At 35.2% G+C, this 22785-nt stretch overlaps 1 protein-coding gene across 2 annotated transcripts in view; it reads left to right on the forward strand.

Moving 5' to 3' along the window:
- SEF (HIT-type Zinc finger family protein) overlaps nt 1-22785 on the forward strand; it is an 81484-nt gene that overhangs the window by 38661 nt on the left and 20038 nt on the right. For both annotated transcript variants that reach the window (XM_089819161.1, XM_089819162.1), the window contains exon 3: nt 10752-10854. In XM_089819161.1, coding sequence (XP_089675287.1) covers nt 10752-10854 — 103 coding nt within the window. The remainder of the gene's footprint in view (nt 1-10751; nt 10855-22785) is intronic.

The raw sequence follows: 22785 nt of genomic DNA on the forward strand, positions 1-22785 counted from the left end.
TGATTCACCCCCCCCTCTCAGTATATCATGTGCTCTTAAAAATGAATCTCACGCAATTAATGATGCCTTAGGAGATGACTAAATAGGATTACTTAAATGATGTAATCAGACTTAGGTGTCTACATTGTCTAGCATCCAGCCAATGCTTATTCAGAGTTATGCAAAGATTCAGGCAATATAGAGAGGGCAAAAGACATGGCAAGGAGGAGTCATATGAAGTCCGCAGATACATTATCGGGAGTCCAAGACATGTAGTGAGCATCGGTATTTAAGGAAGGCATCATATATTGTGGAAGAACAAGGATTGATGGAATCTAAATCACGCAGATGATAAAGTTTGAAGGCAGAAGAAAAATAATGTTCAAGTGATACCTTGTAACTATCCACCGTGCAAACAAATATGACTGAAGTAAATCACGTGCTATATCATCGGTGATGGAAGAATGTCAGAGTGTGCCCAATACAAATCATTTTCAGCAGCCACGCAGATGTATGTATCACTTCCAGAAGATGAAGTCGAATTTACCATCAAGACTAATAGAAGAATATGAGTATTAAAGGAGTGATTAGACATAAACTAAATGATCTATGAAAGGCTGCGATCAGATTATACAATGAGATTTGTGAAGTGTTGCAACTCATTTAAAAAGGGACACCTCTGACATATATATATCTATATGTGTGTGTGTGGTTTGAAATGAAGTTGAAGTGTGTGGAGGATAGCAGAATAAAAGAAAAATGTGAAGTGTCTCAAGAAAATAATGAAGATAAAAATACAAAAGATTAAGCACTGGAAAGGAATATAAAAAGGCAGTGGAATATTAAAAAGGTGCTGAATATATCAGAAATATATATATATATATATATATAGTAATCTGTTATTTATAAAATTGAAAGTATCAGATGTATGGTGATAGACAATGTATGAGAAGAGTATGCTTTGAAGACAATATGCTTTTAGATAAATAAAAGAAAAGAATTATAGATTTGTTAAAGAAAAATATAGAAGAGAAGTATATGCAGATATAAATATCAAATTGGAGAAGAATATTTGTGCAAGCAAAATATCCATCATTAGTTGAGTTAGCAACATTATCAAGGTGGAAGGACAGTTTGTGTGCAGTGGGTTGATGCTCACAAAGACAAGTGTGGGAGGAGCTTACAGTAGGTTGGTGCTTGCGAAGTGTGGGAGTTGGAGGTTCTAGCAAGTTGGTGCTCATAAACTTAGGGGTTGGAGCCTCTAGTAGGTCGTAGCCTACAAAACATTGTAAAATAATAGTTTATATAAGAAATCATTTATTTTTCATGGTTTTCTCCCGTATTGGGCTTCCATGTAAAACATTGTGTTAATGTGTTCATGTGCATAATTGTTAATTTCAGCAGTTTATGTTAATTGTTTGGATAAAAGTTTTAAATTGGCAAATTTGTTATTATACTAATTCACCCCCCGCTCTCAGTATATCACGTGCTCTTGAAAATGAATCTCATGCAACTTTGCGAATTATAGAATTGGATTTTTTTTAAACAAGAAATGAAAACCTATCAAGTACTTTTTAAGAGAAAAAATTATGAAAACCCATTAGAAAAATCTTCATGTGGCAAAACATGAGACTTTGCATGGTAAACCAACACATGCAACTCACATGCAAATACATGCAACCTTCAAAAATTAGACTTTCGCTCAAATCAAGAAAACACGCATTCAAAATCCTCAACTAAGCTTGTAATTTTAGCAAAAATCTTCAAAGACAAATCACAAATTTCGTAAAATACCTACACAAATTTTTATTTCAAAAAGTCAAAATAACAAATGTTTGGAAAAATATACAAATAAAAAAGAGGCTTGAATTTTTAAATTTTTTTTTGTCAAATTTTATGAAATCCCATTGGCTTGCTATGATACCATGTTATGGTAAATCGATGTTGTTGTAGTTGTATTAAACAAAGGAGATGAAAGCTCCTTATAGAGATTTACAAAGATGATGTTTCTAAAAGAAACAATCGCAAACTAAAGACATAAATAAAAATTACTTAATAAACTAAAGACTAACTAAGATGACTATTAAAGAAACATTATAATGTTCTAATACTAATTTTGAGAATACTAGAAACTTTGCATATGAACTTTTTGGATGATTGCAGGTATGGTCAAATCTTGTGAATATATGCCTCGTCAAGGAGTCTTGGTGCCATTTCAGTTTTGCCACATCAACCAAGGCTAGTTCGAGGACCAAAATTTTGCAAAGAAGTGACTACACCTACCTTTTCCCTGGAAAATTTTATGTATTGTTACATTTTTCCTCCCTTAAGCATAATATTAAAGTGACAAATCTATAGTTTAAAGCCTCCTTTTTGTTGCATCTTTGAAGAAAGTCATTCCAATTACTCTTTCATGATTTATTATAATTTTTTGAAGCATTTTTCATTAGGTAAGGACATTACTTATCTACATGATTTGTGAAGTATAACCCACATGTTCTTTTTGGCATATCTCAATTTCATTTGTTGGCTGTTTAATGCTATGAGCTAGCCATTTGGTATTAAATAGTTTCAATACATTGTTAGAAACATTGCATTGCAAATTTACTGAAATCGAGTTTATTGAGAATTTTAGTAATACACGTGGCTTGTTTTAGGGCCTTAAATGCTGGAATTGCGTCAGTGATTCCCGCACAATTATCTTTGTTAATAGTTCTATTACAAGACATGTAAAGTATCCATAATCCGCAATAAGCTCTTTGTAGTTTGCAAGGCTCAACAATCCTTTAAGAGCTCTAGTATTATCTAGAGTTGACCAGTCAACTGTTGCTTTGATCTTGCTAGGGTTAATCATGAAATTCTTAAAGGAAGACCCAAAGGTGTTCTGCCCTAGAAATTGCACTCCATTTCCCCAAAAATAGCATCTAGATGGCTTGACATAAAGTATAGGTATTGTTGACATGTTGAAAGTTTGTCAAATGATCTAGAAAAAGAGAATGGTAACTCTGAGGATGTATTTATCAAAACTAAATTGTGTTGGGATTGAATTGTAGCATATGTTCAAAACAAGATGGATTCCAATTTGAGTTCACACTAATGACAAATTCTATGTTAAAGGCAATTCAGTAATATAGAATGACATGCTTTGCAAGTGCAAACTTTTGTACAAAGCTGATTGTAATTCAAAAGTGATATTAACTTAGTTTCTTCTTGGTGAGTACATTCTTTTGTGACATTTTATCATTTTGCACAGAATTGTGTTTGATGTATGATGTGTCTGCATGAGAACCAAACTCTTGGTTGAACTTTCATTGTTTATAATGACTAGTACTTATTGTTAGCATGAATGGTGATGATATTCCTATGGGGGAGTATATTAGCATTGTTGGAGACATGATTTAGAGCTTATGTGTTGCATTCATGACAGTGTTTGTCATTGATGTTAACATAGGGGTTATTTTGTAAAGTTTGATAGAGTTATAGAGGTAGAATCATTTGGTGCGGTTTGAGGATTAAAGATGAGCTTATGTGCACTTGAGGTCATGTTTTACAGTATGTCTAGATGCTATAGTTAAGAGCACGTACAAAAATATGAAGACTAGACAAAGTTATGAAGATTTTAGTGAAGACAACTTTTAGACAGTGTTTCTGGAAAGCGAGTGCTGCTATTTTGATTCTATCTTCTCACAGAGATGGAATTGCCTTAAGCGGATTGAGACAAAGGTTGAAGACGTGCTAGAGATGCCTTGGTTCAGAGGGCATAATCTGAAGATCATTGAGTGAAAAGTTATGAAGACTGTGAGCTGACAGTTTGTGTGTAATCTTGGATAAAGTGTAAAATTGTAATGTAATGTGTATTGTAATATCTTACGATGGTCCTATATTATTATTGTAAATTGGGAAAGCCTCAAGGCTGACTCAATAATTTGTTTTTAGGACTTGGTATAGAGGAAAGATGTTTTCTTGGTTGTAATCATTAGTGAGATCATTTGTAATGATATGTGGTTATATCCTTGTGCAAGCTTGGTATGCGAATTTGTGAAGATTGGAGGAGAGTTTGGTGCGGTTGAGGCATAGTGAGCTTACAAGGAACTGTATTTGACAAGACAAGTTGCTGGTTGGACAACTGTTGTTTCACATTGTATTATTCAGAAGGAATGACACACAAGCTATTTGGATAGTGGGTTCAACGGTCTTACTTTGAACACCAAATAGGGCTGGCACAACTCCTAAGAGTTGAAATCTCCTAACAGGGATTCAAAGTCAACTAACAAGGATTCAAAGAATCCTAACAGGGACTCGTGTACTGATTGTATTTCATTGACTCCTAAAAGGGTCTATCCTCTATTAAGGAACTTTTATATTAGTACATCATTTTGTGGGCATCATTCCCACTAGGGTTTTCTCTCTGATCAAAGCTTTCCCTAGTTAACATATCTGGTGTTATTGTGCATGGTTATCTTTCTATGGTTGTTACATCTATTGTTTACATGTTTTAGGATCAATAAGGATATTGAGAGTTGTTTTAAATGCATAATTGATTCTCCCCCCACCCCTACCCCTCCTCTCAGTTATCTTGGTGGACTTTACTTTCTAAAAATTGGTATTAGAGCTTCAGGTTCTTGAAGGAAAAACTTAACCGCTTAAAGAGATCTATGGCACATTTCAGGAAAGATAGTCCAAAGTTTGATGGAGTTAACTATGACAGCTGGAAAGAAAAGATGAAGTTACACCTGCTATGCATGGGTTCGGAATATTGGTTGGTTATTGTAAAGCCTAACACTGTGATTGAAGAAGACAAACTTGAGGGTTGTCAGGAAGTAGAGAAAGATCTATTCATGCAGAATATGCTTGCTAGAGAAGAACTGCTATCAACTCTTCTTGAAACTGAATATGGAGAGGTGAAATCTTAAGACTTGCTCATGAGATTTGGAATGCTTTACTAATTACATTTGAGGGCGATAAACATGCTAAGAAGGCTAGACGACAGAGTTGGATATGTTTATTTCAAGATGCTAAGATGTTGGAAGATGAAACCATAAGTGGATATTTTTCTAGAATAATAGAGATAGTTACAGGAATAAAGAATTGTGGAAGAGAAAAGTCAGAAGATGAAGTTGTATGGAAAATATTGAAGACCTTGTCACCTGCTTATAAGCAAACAACATAGATGATTGAACATGTTATTCATTGCACACCTAACTTTAGAAGAGACTCTTTTTGTGAGATTGTAGAAATATGAGATGTGGATGAAACAAAGTGGAGAATTGCCTAGAGTGGAGACTGCTTTCAGCGTACAAAGAGACAAACCTATGTTGACAAGAAGTGCTAGTATAAGTGGAGACTATGCTAGTAGTAGCCGAACAAGGGATGAAGAAGACAAGAAGATTGAAGTACTTGCCCAACTTATGAAGAGAGAACCTAAAGGTAACAACATTCTTGTTTGTTGGACATGTAAAGAATTTGGTCATTATTCCTCTAAATGTCCTAAAAGAGATAAAAGTTTAATTCCAATAATCTGTACAAGTCAAGATTACTTAAGGATTGCTTTATGTTAATGAGGATGTTGAATTTGATTTCAAAATGGTAGACTTCCTAAACGATAGTGATAATGAGGAAGATGATGAAATTGAATTTGTTGTTATTAAAGAAGAGAGCCCTAAAAAGAAGAAATAAAAGAAGAAATAAAAGAGGAAAGAGCATTAGTATCACAAGTTAAAAAGAAAAGTCTGAATGGATTATAGATAGTGGTTGTTCCCATCACATGACAGGAGATAAGAACAAAATTGTTGAATTCAATATTTATAATGGTGGAATAGTCAAAGTTGGAAATAATACATGTCACATAAAAGGGGAAGGATCTATTATACTTGATGGAAAAACTAACACTGAGGATGTTTACTTTGTGGATGGTTTGAAATATAATCTTTTGAGTGTTGGACAACTTTTTGATAAGGGATATCAGTTGCAGTTCACAAAGAAGACTTGTATTATCAAGGATAAAAATGACACTTTGATTGGTACTCGTACAAGAACAAGAGGTAATGTATTTCAATTGAATTCTATTGAAATGACATGTCTAGTTGCTAAGTTGGATGACAGTTGGCTATGGCTAAGGGATTGTGTCATATCAATTTTGATAAAATTGTGAATTGTGAATCTCACTAACATGATGTGTAAAGAATGTGTGATGGCAAAACAAAACAAAAGTTCATTTCCAAGCAAAAAGTTTACTACTTAAGAGAAATTGGAGATTGTGCACACAGATATGAGTGGTCCTACAAAGACTAGAGAAAAATCTGAAGCTTTTGAGAAATTCAAGATATTTAAGAGTAGAGTTGAGAATGAATCTGGTTTGAAGATTAAATGCTTGAGATCTGATAGAGGAGAATTTATCTCAAATGAGTTCAACAACTTTTGTGAAGACAATGGTATAAAGAGACTACTTTCAGCCCTTAAGACACTTGAGCAGAATGTGATAGCAGAAAGGAGAAACAGATCAGTGACTAAAGCAACAATAGCAATGATGTTGGAAAGCAATGTATCACATTTCTTTTGGAGAGAAGCAGTAAATACAACAATATATACTAAGAATAGAGTGCAGATCAGACAAGGCACTGGTAAAACCCCCTATGAACTTTGGTTTGGACATGCACCTACTATGAAGTATTTTAGAATCTTTAGAAGTAAATGCTATTTAAAAAAGGATGACGACATTGGAAAGTTCGATTCTAAAAGTGATGAAAGAATGTTTCTTGGATATTCATTGAAAAGCAAAGCATATAGATGTTTTAATCAGAGATCAAAGACTATTGTTGAGAGTGCTAATGTGAGAGTTGATGAAAAGTTTAGAATTCTAGGAAGGATACTTGATCATAATTCTAATGAAGAAAGTAATCCAAGAACTAATAGGCAAAATGTTGAGCAGGGACTATTTTATGAAATTGACACTGATTTGTAGACTGAATTAAGAGAAGAACATAGATCAGAACCAAGAACAGAAGTCAGAATTGAACAAGTGACACCTAACATGAATGTGGCAAAGAATTATCCTTGAACAAACCATTCGGAGTAAAGACAAAGGAGTTATGACAAGGAAAAAAATAAATAAAGAATTGTGTTTAATTTCTCAAGTTGAAGCTAAAAATGTTAATGAAGCATGTAAAGATGATTATTGGATAAAAGCGATGAAAGAAGATTTAGATCAGATTGAAAAGAACAAGACTTGGGAATTGGTTCCTAGACTTAAAGATAAGAATGTTATTGAAACTAAATGGGTATTTAAAAACAAGATGAATGAACAAGGTGAAGTTGTAAGAAACAAAGCAAGATTAGTATGTAAAGGTTATTAACAACAAGGAATTGATTTTGACGAAACTTTTGCATTTGTTGCTAGATTAAAGGCAGTAAGAATGTTTTTCGCATATGCAGCTAACAAGAACTTTAAAGTTGATTAGATGGATGTCAAATCAACTTTTCTAAATGAGGAACTAGAAGAAGAGGTATACATTGAACAACCTGATGGTTTTCCTTTGACAGATAAAGATGATATGGTTTGCAGATTGAAAAAGACACTGTATGGACTAAAACAAGCACCTAGAGCTTGGTATGCAAGATTGGATAAATACTTGACAAATTTGGGATTTGTGAAAGGTAATGCTGATAGTAATTTATATCTGAGAAAGAATGATAAAGGATTACTGATTGTTGTAGTACTTGTGGATGACATTATTTTTGGAGGTAATGATGAAGCAAGGTATTTTCAGAAGAAATGAAGAAATGATTTGAGAGATGAAATACTTCTTGGGATTGCAGATTTTACAGAACAATGATTGCATTTTTATATCACAAACGAAGTATTTTAAATATTTGCTAAAAAGATTTGAATTGGAAAGTTATAAACTTGTTAGAACACCTATGGTAACTAGATGTAAGTTATCTAGCGAAGATGAATACCCTAGTGTTGAACAAAAAAAGTACAGATTTATGATTGGCAAATTGCAACATTAAATTTTTTTTTTCAAATATTTGAAAGGCACACCTAATTATGGATTATGGTATGACAGATAACATGATTTCACTTTATGTTCATACAGTGATGCGGATTGGGCAAGAAGTGTAGATGACATAAAGAGCACCAGTGGTGGAGCATTCTTCTTGGGTGGAAGATTGGTTTCTTGGCTGAGCAAGAAGCAAGATTGCATTTCACAGAGTACAACAGAAGCAAAGTATGTAGCAGTAACAAACAATTATAATCAGATTATTTGGATGAAGCAAATGTTGAAAGACATTGGGATAGAATTCACTGAAGCTGTTATCATACATTGTGATAACACAAGTATTGTAAGTATGTCAAAAAATCCAGTATTACATTCAAAGACAAAGCATATATCTATTAAGTATCACTTTTTGAGAGAGAAAGTTGCAGAAAAAAGATCACATTGAAATATGTCAGCACAAAAGAGAAAATAGAAAATATATTCACAAAACTTTTGGCTAAGGACACATTTGAGTATCTGAGAGGTATGTTTGGGGTTATGCCCCAACCTACTTCAGAGTAGTTGATGTAGAGATTGCATCAGTCTAGCTGGTAGCAGAGCACTATTTCTTTATCTGGACTGAATGCTTGATGCTTCCTCTATGTGGGAGTATCTGTGCTTGAGCTGAGTAATTGAGGACTCTTGGTATTGGTATTCTATAACGTCTTTGGACAGTGGAGCTTGAACATATTGTTTTGGAAATGATTGAACTTTGAGAGTTGACATAATGATACCTTTGTCATTGATGTCAATGGGGGAGAGATATGTACATAAAAAACTTCCTTTGATATGTATGTTTGGGGAGAGATAAGTATTGTGTGTTTGGGAGAGATGTGTATTTGATTTGATTGATGCTGATGTATAGGGGAGATTAACACCTTTCTTATGCATGAGATATGAAATTCACTAGCAGCACAAATGGGGGAGCAAAGGAAAATGAGGAAGAAGTTTATTTGGTATTCTTGGAACTTAAATGTTTTTCATCTATGTTGCCATCAATGCAAAAGCGGGAGATTGTTAGCACGAATGCTAATGATATTCCTATGGGGGAGTATATTAGCATTGTTGGAGACATGATTCAGAGCTTATGTGTTGCAATTATGACAGTGTTTGTCATTGATGTCAACATACTGGTTATTCTATAAAGACTGGCAGAGTTACGGAGATAGAAGCATTTGACGCGGTTCGAGGATTAAAGATGAGCTTATGCGCACTTGAGGTTATGTTCCACAGTATGTCTAGATGCTACAGTTAAGAGCGCGCACAAAAATATGAAGACTGGACAAAGTTATGAAGATTTTAGTAAAGGCAGCTTTCAGATAGTGTTTCTAGAAAGCAAGTACTGTTATTTTGATTCTATCTTCTCACAGAGATGGAATTGGCTTAAGTGGACTGAGACAAAGGTTGGAGACATGTTAGAGATGCTTTGGTTCAAAGGGCATAATCTGAGGATCATCGAGTGAAAAGTTATGAAGACTGTGAGCCGACAGTTTGTGTGTAATCTTGGATAAACTGTAAAATTGTAATGTAATATGTATTGTAATATCTTAAGATGGTCCTATATTATTATTGTAAATTGGGAAAGCCTCAAGGCCGACTCAATAATTTGTTTTAGGACTTAGTATAAAGGAAAGATGTTTTTCTTGGTTGAAATCATCAGTGAGATCGTTTGTAATGATATGTGGTTATATCTTTGTGCGAGCTTGGTATGTGAATTTGTGAAGATTACAACAGAGTTTGGTGCGGTTGAGGCACGGTGAGCTTACAAGGACCTGCATTTGGCAAGATAAGTTACTGGTTGGACAATTTTTGTTTCACATTGTATTATTCAGAAGGAATAGTACAAAGGCTATTTGGATAATGTGTTCAATGGTTTTCCTTTCAACTCCTAAGAGTTGAAATCTCCTAACAGGGACTCATATGTATTGATTGTATTTCATTGACTCCTAATAGGGTCTATCCTCTAACAAGAAACTTTTATATTAGTACATCATTTTGTTGGCATCATTCCCACTAGAGTTTTCCCTCTAATCAAGGGTTTCCCTAGTTAACATATTTGGTGTTGTTGTGCATGGTTATCTTTCTGTAGTTGTTACATCTGTTGTTTACATATTTAAGAATCAATAAGGATATTGAGAATTGTTTTATTTGCATAATTGATTCACCCCTCCTCCCCCCCTTCCCCCCCTCCCTAGTTATCTTGGACTTTACTTTCTAACACTTACATCTAGTTTTTTCACTCCTAAATTTCCGTAGTCCATATTATTGTAAGATATTTTCTGGATTAAACTGTAAACATTCTTCTGATGCTTCTTGACCTTTTTGCACATTGCTGTCTTTTGACATACGACATATCTACATGACAACCAAACTCTTGGTTGTACATTCAACATTCAATGTTTAAATTGTGACTAAAAATGAGAATTTGTTTGTTGAAGGGATCTAATTTTCACAGTCCATACTATTTTAATATAGTTTTCTGTATTAAGTGCAATACATTTCTCATTTTGTTGATGTGAAAAAGTAATGTTTAATCCAGAAAACTATGTTATAGCTTGTTTGTTGCCACTTGAAATCTCCTCGCCACAAATTATATTTTCACCATGTATTATATTTTGTATTGAACATTTTTTGGTCAATTACTGATGTTAATGAGCATGCAATCTGTAACAGGCATATAAATTTCTTTTCAAACTGACAAGATTTAATAAACTACTTCAACTATTATGGCAGGCTATGCTTGCTCGCCTTGATGCTTTGGAGAATGACAATGCTGCTGTGGAGGTGGTTGACATTGATGACGATGAGGATGCATCTCTTGATGAAGAAGAGCAAGGTTTGCCCCTATATATTGAAGAAGTTAATAGTGTTTGTGTTCTCAGATTTTTATTCAGTAATCCTGAAGGAAAATAATATACACATGCATGTTTGGGTTGTACTTAGATTAGAATTGCAAAGGGTGACTTGTAAGGCACAAACCTTTTTAACAATGGGAAAAGAGGCTAGAGGATGAAAATCTTAAAGTCGCCATACCTGTAGCTGCTAACAAATGCTTAGAGTTGTTTGTGTGCCAAGTACCCTTGCGTTATAATTGTAAGTTAATAACCATTACATATGCAGAAATAAAATTTTTTCAGAGTAAATGAATACTGGTCAAGGTCATCTTGAGATGACTTAAAAATAAACGTTTAATCACCCATAATTTTTAGTACTAAGTGAAATTCTTGTGAAATCCTTCTATAGTTAACACATTTATTATGATTGGGTTGTAATTCTGTTTATCTTACATTGATTAGATTTCAAGATTAGGGTTATTTACAAGTCAATGCATGTTTCAAAAGCTTTACCAATGAAGAAAGATGTTAGGAGGTCAAATTCTCAAACTAGTGAATGTTCAACATTCCTCCAACTACTAGCAAATTCTTGTAGGTCTTCGTGTGCTTTGCAGGTCACATTGCCTTGTATTTTTATCTTGAGATGACTTGAAAATATATATGGGTCAAATTTCATGAAAAAATAAAATTGTATTATATGTATTGTTCTTATAGAGATAAATGTGCACATGAATGAAGCATATATATATATATATGTATGTATGTATTTTTCATTCATTCAATTTTGATGTTTGATCCAAGGCCCAGTGCCCTGTTCTTTTAAATTATGGAACTATAACTGTGGATAAATCACTCCATGGGGTATAAAAATAGGAAAATCTTATATGGAATCTAGATGAGAAATACCTGAAACAACTTTGGGTGGAGAAATATGTCATGGTGGAGGGACCGGATGTATGGTTGTAACGTTCCAGATTTTTCCTCAAGTGCCACTAACAAAATTAAGTTATCAAGTTTTTGAAAATAAATTTTAATTCAAAAGGACGATTTATTAGTCATTAATTGAATTAAATAAAATACAACTTCTTATCTCACATGGCCTGAGGAAGAGGGAGGAACCTTTTGGGGAAGCTATAAAAGCAGGTCTAAGAAGGTCATTTGAGATGCTTATGGATTTTATGTTGAACTGAAATGTTGATGCTTGCATCAAATTGTATCTTTGAAGATGCAAACCTGTAGAAGATTGAAAAAGAGTTGGACGGAAACCTAGCTCTTTCCAAGTGTTTGATTCACGACAGAGTCTGCATCTGGGCTATAATTGTGAAGCCTTCTTCTGAAGACAAATATGTAAGCTTTTCAGAAATAATAATAAAGGTTAATGAGATATATTTTTGATGTGAGTTTATTGAAGGTTTATATCATATTCCGAATATTTCTGAACATAATCAGCAAATGATTTGCAGGTCCCAATTTCATTTGGGATGATTCTATTAAGGTTGGCACATATTAAAGTCTGTCATTATATGACAGCACTGGCCCATTCATTTCAAAGGTGTGTGATTAATATTTAGATAACTTCTTTGGGAGAAATAAGGGTTATATTTGCCATTAGTCCAATATTGATAAATTGATATTGTGAAGTGCTGAGGTTCCATGCTAAATCAACATTGCTTGACTGTTTGATTATTTATATCATTGAACTGTTGAACTGTTTTCAGCAATACAAAGTTGAGAATTAATACCCTTCGGATAGTGACCTATTGAAATAATCCAAGAAACAATATTATTTTGGACAACTAAGGGTGTAGCATGTTATATTTCTGCTGTCAGAACTGTTTATTTTTGCGGCTCATACCATTGATAGAATAAAGAAGTCACATTAATATTTGCAGGAGTTTATGTTGGTTCAAAGGCATTCCAAGTGAGTCAAGTTTATATGGCACTGCTAACCCTTGCCTTTAGAATTCTATATTCACCGGGTTATATTTGTGATATTCCGTCAAACTCCCAGAAGCCACACGGAGTATACAGGGGCTGTATTATATTCACAGCCATCATAACTGGGGTTATCAGGTGTTTGAACAGTCGGACCAGGCAATGTCTGTTCACATTGTGGATGCTGTGGATTCAGCTCCCATGCTACTGAGTCTCTAGAAATAGGGAAGTCTTCCTGAGCCATACAGTTAGGGCATTGTAGAATCAATAGACAGACAGTCAGCCATTTCCAGATGCATAAATATTGCATTCATTATCACTGATATTTCTATTGCAATGATCATTATTTTGTATGTGAATGGTGGTGTTATCTTGGAACAAAGATTGCATATTCTAGCAGCTAAAGATGTGTTCTCAGTTGCGATTTCTATTCTGCAATCTTGGTTATGTAAGTTTATATACTGTCTGAAGCAGCATGGTAGCCATTCTGAATGTGTATGTAATTGAAAACACAAAGTACACGGTGTTATTATCTCTATTTCTATTATGAAAACAAAAAACCATAAGTGCAATCCAGAGAAATGAGAGACACAGGTAGCAAGCAAAGTGTTTGACCAAATGTCTATGCGATATATGTGTGGTCTATGAAGAAATGTTGTGTCTGAATTAGGAAGGGTTCTTGCAATGGTGGAGAACAAGTCCCACTATTTGAGGATGTTCTCAATATGGAAAACGTTCAGGATCTTTTTCTACCCTCTGCCTAAAGACAACCAAGTTAACACATTTGATTATGCAAAGGAATCTAGTTTGTAGGCTCTGGCATTTGATTATCCCAGTGGCAGCAGTGGTAAGGATTCTTAGATGCTTAGGGCGAGAGCAAGAGATATATTGAGATAAAAGCTTGATTTTTCCTTGATTGCATTACAAATGGCTCAGCAGTAGGGGAGAAAAGGATTCAGAGTTTGCCTTATAAGAATACAAACTAGCCTTATAAACATATTCCCATCTTGGTTTGACCGATGGCAACGTATATGGCATGTAATCAATACAAATCAGTGCCATATTATGAAAGTAATGGTATACATATTGATTGAATTAATGGAATGGACAAGTATTCATTTATAGTTGTACAAAGATGATGTTTCTATTTTGAAACAATCGTAATATTAGAAAGTACACATGTACAATTTTGAATATTAAATAAGGAATAAGAATCATATTATGATTCTATTTTAGTACCCTCCCTTAATGGTCAATTTGTCAGTCATACCAAGTTTCCCCTTGAATTTTACAAGCTTGTCCAAGCTTTGGGTCCTGGTGAAAATATTTGCTGTCTAATCTGCAGTTGGAAGATACAATTGAACTGATCCATCTTCAACCAACTGTCAGATGAAATGATAATGAAGGTTAACATGCTTGGTTCTCTTGTGGAAAACTGGATTCTTGGCCAACTTGAGCACTCGTTGATTGTCACAATAGAGGGGAGTAGGTCTTGCTTGAGAGATTTGTATGTCTGAAAGCATATCTTGAAGCTAAATTGCCTCATAAGATGCCTTAACTGTTCCTTGATACTCAACTTTTGTCAAGGAATGAGTCACCGCCATTTGCTTGTCGCAAGTCCATGTGACTGCACTGGATTCCAAATTGAAAAAATATCTAAATGTCGATTTTCTATCATCAATGGAACATCCCAATATGAGTCTGTAAAACCAACAAGTTTAGGATTATGACTTATTCTGTGCAGAAGATGAAAATCAAAAGTGCCACCTAGTGATCAGCCATGAGGGCTGTCATGAAGTGTGAAATTTAGCTCACCGCAAAACTGAGATTTGGCCTAGTAGTAGTAAGATAGATGAGACTTTCCATCATTTGCCTGAATGTTGATTCATTCATCAGAGGTGAATCTGTTTTGGTTGTCAGCTTCAACCTTGTCTCCATAGGTATGGATGCAAGTTTGCAGTCTTGCATCCAAAACTTGTCTAGCAAACATCGAGCATACTTAGATTGAGATAACAAGATACTGCCCTTAGTCCGCAAAACCTCAACACCTAAACAATAATGTAGAAGTCCCAAGGGTGATTGATACAAACCATGTTTGATCTCATTGATCAAAAGTGTTAAACTATCAGTGGTAATAGGTCATCAACATAGAATACACGAAGAAGAATATCACCATTAATGTTTTTGAAATACAAATTAAAAGCAAATGGACTCCTCTGAAAACCATTACTTGAAAGTACCTGCCAATTTTTATGTACCAAGCATGAGGAACTTATTTCAGATTATAGAGTGCTTTCACTAGTCTGCTTATTTGATGTTCTTTTCCAGCAACCTTGAAATCAAGAGGCTATGTCATATAGACTTCTTCCTACAACTCAACATTGAAGAAGACACGCTTAACATCCATCTAATAGACTTCCCATTTAAATTGAGTTGCTAGGGAAAGGACGATTCAAATGGTACTCTTTTTGGCCATAGGAGCAAAAGGCTCGTCGTAGTCAATGCTTGCTTTCAAGGAGAACTTCCAAGGAACTAGAAGAAAGCACACCCACATTCTATCAAGGCCTTAAATTTATGAAGTACAATAAACACATCTAATTTTTTTCTAAGAAAGTACACCCACATTTTTATGACTGAAATCATCAACAAAAAGTAAGAAATACTTGGCACCAGTAACTAAAATCCTCTTTGTATCATATACATCAGCGTGAATCAACTACATTAACTTTGAGGCTCGCCGTGAGTAACCATTATTGATTGGCATCTTGAGTTGTTTCATAGCCTAACAAACTCCACAAACTTGGTGACTGTGAGTCTAAATCTTAGGCAAGCCAAGATCAAGGTCCTCCCGAACAAGTTGAGCAAGATCGTGAATGTTCAAGTGACCATACGACTGATGCCAAAGACTACTGATGGAAGATGATTTAGCTGCAAATGCATGCTTAAGAGAATCACCAAAATCCACATGTTTGTGTACACCATGATCCTTGACGCAAACAACCATAGTAGTGCAAGTTGCAAGATCAACAATCAAACAATTGTGTGAAGTGGAAACCAAATCAAGTTGAGGAGAATGTTGCATAATTTGGCTTAGGTAGAGAAGATTTTGTTCTATACTGGGAATGTAGTATACATTGAGGAATATGAGATTCCTCCCACTAGATTGTATTTGAATGTTGCCCTTGCTGGCAACTGTATACTCTTTTCCTCTGCCAAAAATAATTGAATCCGTAAAAGATGAGAAGTCTACAAACTAATCGCGCTAATGAGTGAAGTGTCGAGAAGCACTAGAGCCTATATACAAAGCGAAAGTCTCACATGATTTACAAATTGCGTTGCCATGAAAGCATAAAATGTAGATTCTTTCTACTCAAGTGCTCTGGGACATTGGCCTTAGGCTAAGACCTTCCCTAATTTCATTGTTTAGAAACAATCCAACTTTGATAGTCTTGTATCAAGTTACCATATATGTGGCACTAGTTACACTGAACATTCTTCTTTCTCGAGCTATCTTGAGGCAAATTGGAGCCTTTCTGTTAAGAGGATTGAGCTTTGCCATTATCCTTGCGAAAGAATTTGGCTGCAAAGGCTTGCTCTGAGGGGGATGAAGCTGCACTACTACCAAACTATTATTTCCAATGATCTTGCTGTAGAAGCTTGGTGCATAAGTTGGAAAACTTCAATTCGGTATTAGTTGCAGTAATGTTGAGTGTTTCTATGAAGTGCTTGTAGGGGTTAGGTAGACTTTTTAGAGTTATGACTACCATGTCCTCTTCCTCAATTTTTCGACCCATGGCCTTAAGCTGATCTCTAATGTCCTTAATCTTTGTCAGATGCTTTTGTAATGATATACGCTCACTTGTCTTGGTAGGCAATAGTTGGTTCTTCAGGAAGAACACATGGCTCTTATTTGATGTCTAATGGAAATCCTTTAGTAGAGTCTAGATATCTACAATTGTCTTGCAAATAACACTTGTGGCAACTGATCATCAATAACTGAAAGCTTGCAAAGCATGACCTCTTCTTGATTGCGCTCATCAAACTTATCCTAATCTTGTCCAGGGCTTGTGAGGCTAGACTCTTTACCCAAAACAAGCTCATCAAGGTGATGATTCTCAAAGATAGTCATCATCCTCTGCTTCCATATGTTGTAATTTTTGCCATTGAATTGCTGATTGCCTTCTAACATATATTGGTCAAAGATACCATTGACACATTTTCAAAGGTAGAGAATGGGAAATTCTGAAAAGGCAACAAATACCGTGCAAGACTTAAGGCACGGATCGCAATGCATGAACACATGTAGATTTAGGTACAAATTTCAAAAAAATGAAGTACAACTAGTAGGAATTCCGAGGTCAAAAAGAATTTGATCGAAGAGCCATAAATTTTCGCAAAAAACCCAAAATAAATGTGGGTATATTCGATCACGGTTTGCAAAGAAGAACGCTTTTGTCCATTGATTGAAAAAAACAACAAACTTTAAAAAATAATAAAATCGTGCTTTATTTTCAAGGTGGGGATCCGTGTAAAATGGTAGCCAAAACCTTAGATGTCAAGAAAGTAATTTCAAATTTTTTTTGAAACTAAGAAATTGTAATTTTTTTAAAAACAATTTATTTGTATTGCTCTAATACAGTATACAAATGTAATTGGTAAAAATATTGAATGCATTAATGGAATGAACAAGTTGTTGGATGTTTTTGTCATTAATGTCAAAATGATGGTGATCAAGATTGTGTAAATATTAGCGAATTCAAATGAGGTGTTTCGGCTGCTTGACCAACTGCAGCTGCTTGAGCTACCCGTGTGCATACTTTGTTGAGCAGGTTGCTTGGTTGAGTTGCATATTTGTCTACTTATTCTCTTTGCCAAGCCAACAGTTGACTTTTCAAATCTGGGTGTATTGTGAATACGATGGTGGCTGGGAAGCTCAGTTTGTGCCGTGTGTTCTCATTCCTATCAAGAGCTTGCATCTTACCTGCCACAAAGAGTAAAGGAAGATTCCAAACGTGTCTTGGTGTTTAGTTTTGACCAGCTTTAGTAAGTGATAAAGCATGCCATTCAAAGAATTATGAAGGGAGTAATGATTACCTATTAGAAGATGTTGTCTGCACACTAGTCAGAAAAAGGTGTTAGTCGTGCGTTTCTTTTTAGAAATGTTACTCATATCCTTAAATAGATGGACGACTGACAGTTTAGACGAGTATAGACAAGGATGTAAGCAATAGGCACAAACATATGCAGCCATGTTTTATATAGTGGGTTTTGTTGCCTTGAAATTGGAAGACTGACGATGTTGGAGGCAGGGGTGTTACATGCAGAAAGATCATAGTGTGTGCTGTTTCTCTACTTGTAGCTAAGGACTGTTGAGTACATACATTTTTTTTTGAAGATAGGTGTGGTGCTATGGATAATGATGTGAAGATCTTTAAAAAAAAGAGGATACATGTAGAGCCTGTGGTTACTAGAGAAGGGTGAGGTGTTGGGCATCTTAGGTATTATTGGCAAAAGCAAAAAAATGCCTTTTGAATATGAAGAAGACAAAGAAATGAGTACACTGGGAGACATTGAAGGTTCTTCTTAGGTGTGACAATGCTTAGTGTATGATGCAGGTTGGATTTTATGAATTGCTTTGTGTTGTTGCATGGTGAAAAAAAGAGGAATATGGGTAAGTTTTCAAAAAAAGTGATTCACCATTTGAGTAAGGAAGGGTGTGTCGGGGTATTTTGGATATATGTATTTTTTGAGCTTACAATGAAAAGAAGTGCACAAATTAAATTAGAGTGTCAGTCTTGAATGAAATGAACATGCATTAAAGAAGGGGAGTGTGCGTGTAGCTTTTTGGCAGAGTATAGAGTATTTACTAGATAAAGGTTTCAACATTTTTAGTCACTGTTTTTACTGCTCGTTTCGGCAAGTTTAATAAAAAAGGAAGATACACAGTATTGAGGAATGATGTACACCTGCAAGAAAGTTTAGCACAAGGTTTATTAATGCTAGTCCCTTGTTAAATTGATTATCTATCACGAAGACAAAAGTTTCTATATAGTAGGTTGAGTTCAGGTAGCCTATGTTGAGAATGCAACTCAAAACCTCTTATAAATGTATGAAGGAAGTTGGCATTTGAGTTGTTGCATAATTGTTAATGATTTGCATTACTGTATTTGATTAGGAGTTTTACCATCTCTTGGTAAAATATTCGCTTAAGCAAGAGGTGGAACCATGTTCTTATTGCAGATATTTTTGGTAGGAGCCCTCATGAGGTTGTAGCCTCTTGTTGTCCAGGTTGGAGCTTGTGTTGAAATTGCATTGTTAAAGAGTTGCAGCTCTTTATTGTTTTGAGTAGCAGCCCATTTTGTTGGAGATTAATGATAGGGTTTCCACAAGATAAATTTGTGTTTTCTTGTCTTCTTTGCTTTCCTTTAAGTTGTTTTTAGAATTTTGAAGTTTTTAAAATACTGATTCACCCCCTCCCCCTCTTTGTATTTTGTGGTTTTCAATTGGTATAAGAGCCAAGTTCTCTCTTCCAAAACCTTAAAAGCCTAAGAGTAGGTCTTTTGTGTGCAACCATGAGTTCCTTAGAAGGACTTGCCACAAATCATGCTTCTCTTTTTGATGGAACTAACTATGTCTTTTGTAGTGTTCGTATGAAAACCTACATTATGTCTCTAGGATTTGATGTGTACATGAGTGTAGTCAATGGATACACTGTCCCAGCTCAACCCCCTACTAGTGCTGATGCAAAAAGGGACTTCAAAAATAATGCCAAAGCTATGAATGCACTGCTGTGTGGTCTCTTTGAATCTGAGTTTGTCAAAGTTATGCACTATTACTCAGCCAAAGAAGCTTGGGATAAGTTATTCGACACTTATCATGGTGATGATAAAGTTCTCAAGGCAAAAGTTCAAACCCATAAAACGATTTTTGAAGGCATTCACATGAAGGAGGATGAAAGTGTTGCAGCTTACTTTTTAAGAGTTGATGAGGTTATAAACGCTTTAAAATGTCTCAGTAAAGCTATTGATGAGAAGACCATTGTTCGAAAGACTCTATGCACTCTTCCCTTGAAGTTTAACACCAAGGTTTCTGCCGTTGAAAAGTTAGGTTTGGATACTCTTATTGTTGACAAATTGCTTGGTATCCTAACTGCTTATGAGATGAGAACTAATGTTGAAGGGACTTCCAAAAATGAGATGGTATTCAAGGCTTCTAACGTAAGTAAAGACAAGGAGAAAAGGCAAAGTGAAAGCTTGGATGAAGGTTCAAACGAGGAAATTGCAGACCTTGTAAGGAAGCTGAAAAAGGGCCTTAGCAAGAGCAAAAGCAAGATTGCTTTGAAGAGATTCAACTGTGGGAAACTAGGCCACTTTGCATCAAAGTGTCCCTATGATAAAGAAGACGACAGCCAAGATGAAAGGAACACAAAAGCTACCGGGACAAGAAGATTTTTCAAATGATATTGGAATGCTGATAAGTCCAAAAGGGTGCTATATTCTAAAGATGACAGTGTTTACCATATGGGGTAAATAGTTTAATGCATACAGACAATAGACACGAACATGTAACACAGCAGTACTCCTTTTATTATTCGCATATATGCCGAAGAGATTACATAGTTCTTTCAATGATGATTACAACCATCTCAAATGGTGTGCATATACCTTCCCGAAGTGCCCTGTCGGCTACATAACAATTACCGACTATATGTTAATCTATCCGTTGGCTATTTTATCTTTACCAACAACACCCAGTGATGGTACTTCCAACAGCGAGGATTTTCCTCAAAATGATGAGATCTTATTCATGGCTGTAGATGGCTTAAATTTGGAACAGCATGAAAAATGCGGAGTTCCCAAGTTTGATGGCTCAAATTTCACTACTTGGAGTTTTAGAATGATGATTTATGTTAAGGCTCTTGGACTTGATGTATGGGAATGTATTTCAGCTGATTATGTTCCTCCCATTAATCTCTCAAATTCTGAAAAAAGAGTGACAACAAATGCAAAGGCAATGAGTACCATCTTAAGTTGTCTTGCTGATTCTCAGTGTGACAAGTATTTACATCTCAGTACAGCTAAAGAAATTTGAGAGCTGCTACATGCTACATATGACAAAGTTCTACAAAAGGATATGGCCCGTATAGCCATGGAGGACACTTAGTTTGAGGAACAAGACTTTCATGAGGTTGTGGACATCAATGACAGTGAAGTTGACTTAGAACTTGAATTGGTTTCTGCCTTGGCTTGAATTAATAAACTCAAGAATAAAAATCAGAATCTTATAGATCTGCAAGCGGAAAGTGAAGAAAAGATGAAAATTGCAATGGTCCTTAGTGAGGCTGAAAAACAATTGACTGATTCCAAAATATTGAATGAGGAGGCTAAGAAAATACATGAGAACCTTGAAAATCAGATTCAGCTAAAAGAAGAAAACATCACCAAGTTAGAGGCTGAAATTGTTTCATTAAGAAACATTGGTAAATCTACTATCATACCAAGTTAGGAGTTTTCTAACAACAACAACATGTTCTTGGATGATATTCTTGCTTCTCAAAAACCAACTCTTGACATGAGAGGAATTTGTTTGGAAGATGGTCAAAGTTCCTTGTCTATAGGAAAGGGACAACTAGTGCCAAATGGTGAGAAACCTAGTATCTCTCAAACAAATCAGTCAAACAAGGTGAACAAATAGTGTTAATTGGAATTGGAATTGTTGTCTTGAACAATAGTGTTAATTGCCTCCCATGGTTGCCATTACTTCTTGCATTGCTCTGGTTAGCATGATTGGTTTCTATCATTTGAGTGATTGTCTAAGGCAATGGTTGTTGTCCTTAGGCCAAATCATTTAAAATTTGTATTATGCTAGGATTCTATTGTTTATTCCTATCGCCCATGTTTCTTCTTCTATGTTCAGCTAATTCAGTGAATCATTTGGTCTCCGTCTAAAATAATATCAGTGGGAAACTCCTGGCTGCATAAGAATTTTTGCTATCATAAATTTACCATAAACCCCACTGGCTGGCAGGATACACTGCTTTGATACCATTATAACGAGTCGGCAATCCAGTGCCCATTTTTTGTAATTTTCTCACAAAGATACTAAATGACAGTTTGTCAAACAATTTATATGCAGTTGAATATATGCGATTTGAATTAATTGTTTGCGTAATCCAGCTATATTGACATATGGATGATTACAGAGATGTTTTCACAAAATCAGTATGTTGTCATGAAGGAACCCACTGGATTTTATGGATAAATCTGTTTTTGCCAACTGATAATGCCAAGTGATAGCTTTCAACAATGCGCTAGTATTATAGAATCCAGAAACACATAATAAGTTGGCAGATTGATTGATTGATTCTGTACTGAAATATGATTTTCCAGTCAATTAAATTTGATTTGCCTTCATCATCATGAAATGATATAACTCCCACGCACTTGGCACAGCTGGCCATGGACCATATGGAAGCTCTATATTCTCCGCTGTTTCACTTATAGGCTGCAGTAACCTCAAAGCTTCCTTTTTTATTTACCTCAACTAGGTACCACGTTGCTTGTCTTTAGAGATTCCAGAATCACTGCGATTCGGGGGATTTGGTGAGCCAAATCAACCTGGGTGATTTTTGCTGACTCGGCTTGGTAACTTGCTGATTTTTGCCCAAAAATCACCTAACTTGCTGATTCATCATAAATTGCCATAAATCACCAGAAATTGGGCACATAAATCGGCCAGGTAACAACTAATGCGGACAAAGCATCAAGAAGTAATTGTAGGATAATGGGTTGATTGTTTTCTATATTGCTAGTTGTTTAAAAATTAATTCTAACAATTTTACGAAAGCTATGGCCACCCGTCAAATTCTTTTAGAATGTCAGCAACAGCAATTCACTCGCACTGTTATAGATTCTATGTTAATTGATGACTTCAAACAGAAAGCTTCCCCCAATTTTCAGCAATGGAAGTTGAATGAATGTAGGAGAGACATCAAACTT

The sequence above is a fragment of the Cupressus sempervirens genome, chromosome 3 (genome assembly GCF_028749045.1).
Source record: "Cupressus sempervirens isolate cs-2001-9-10 chromosome 3, ASM2874904v1, whole genome shotgun sequence".
Classification (NCBI taxonomy): Eukaryota; Viridiplantae; Streptophyta; class Pinopsida; order Cupressales; family Cupressaceae; genus Cupressus; species Cupressus sempervirens.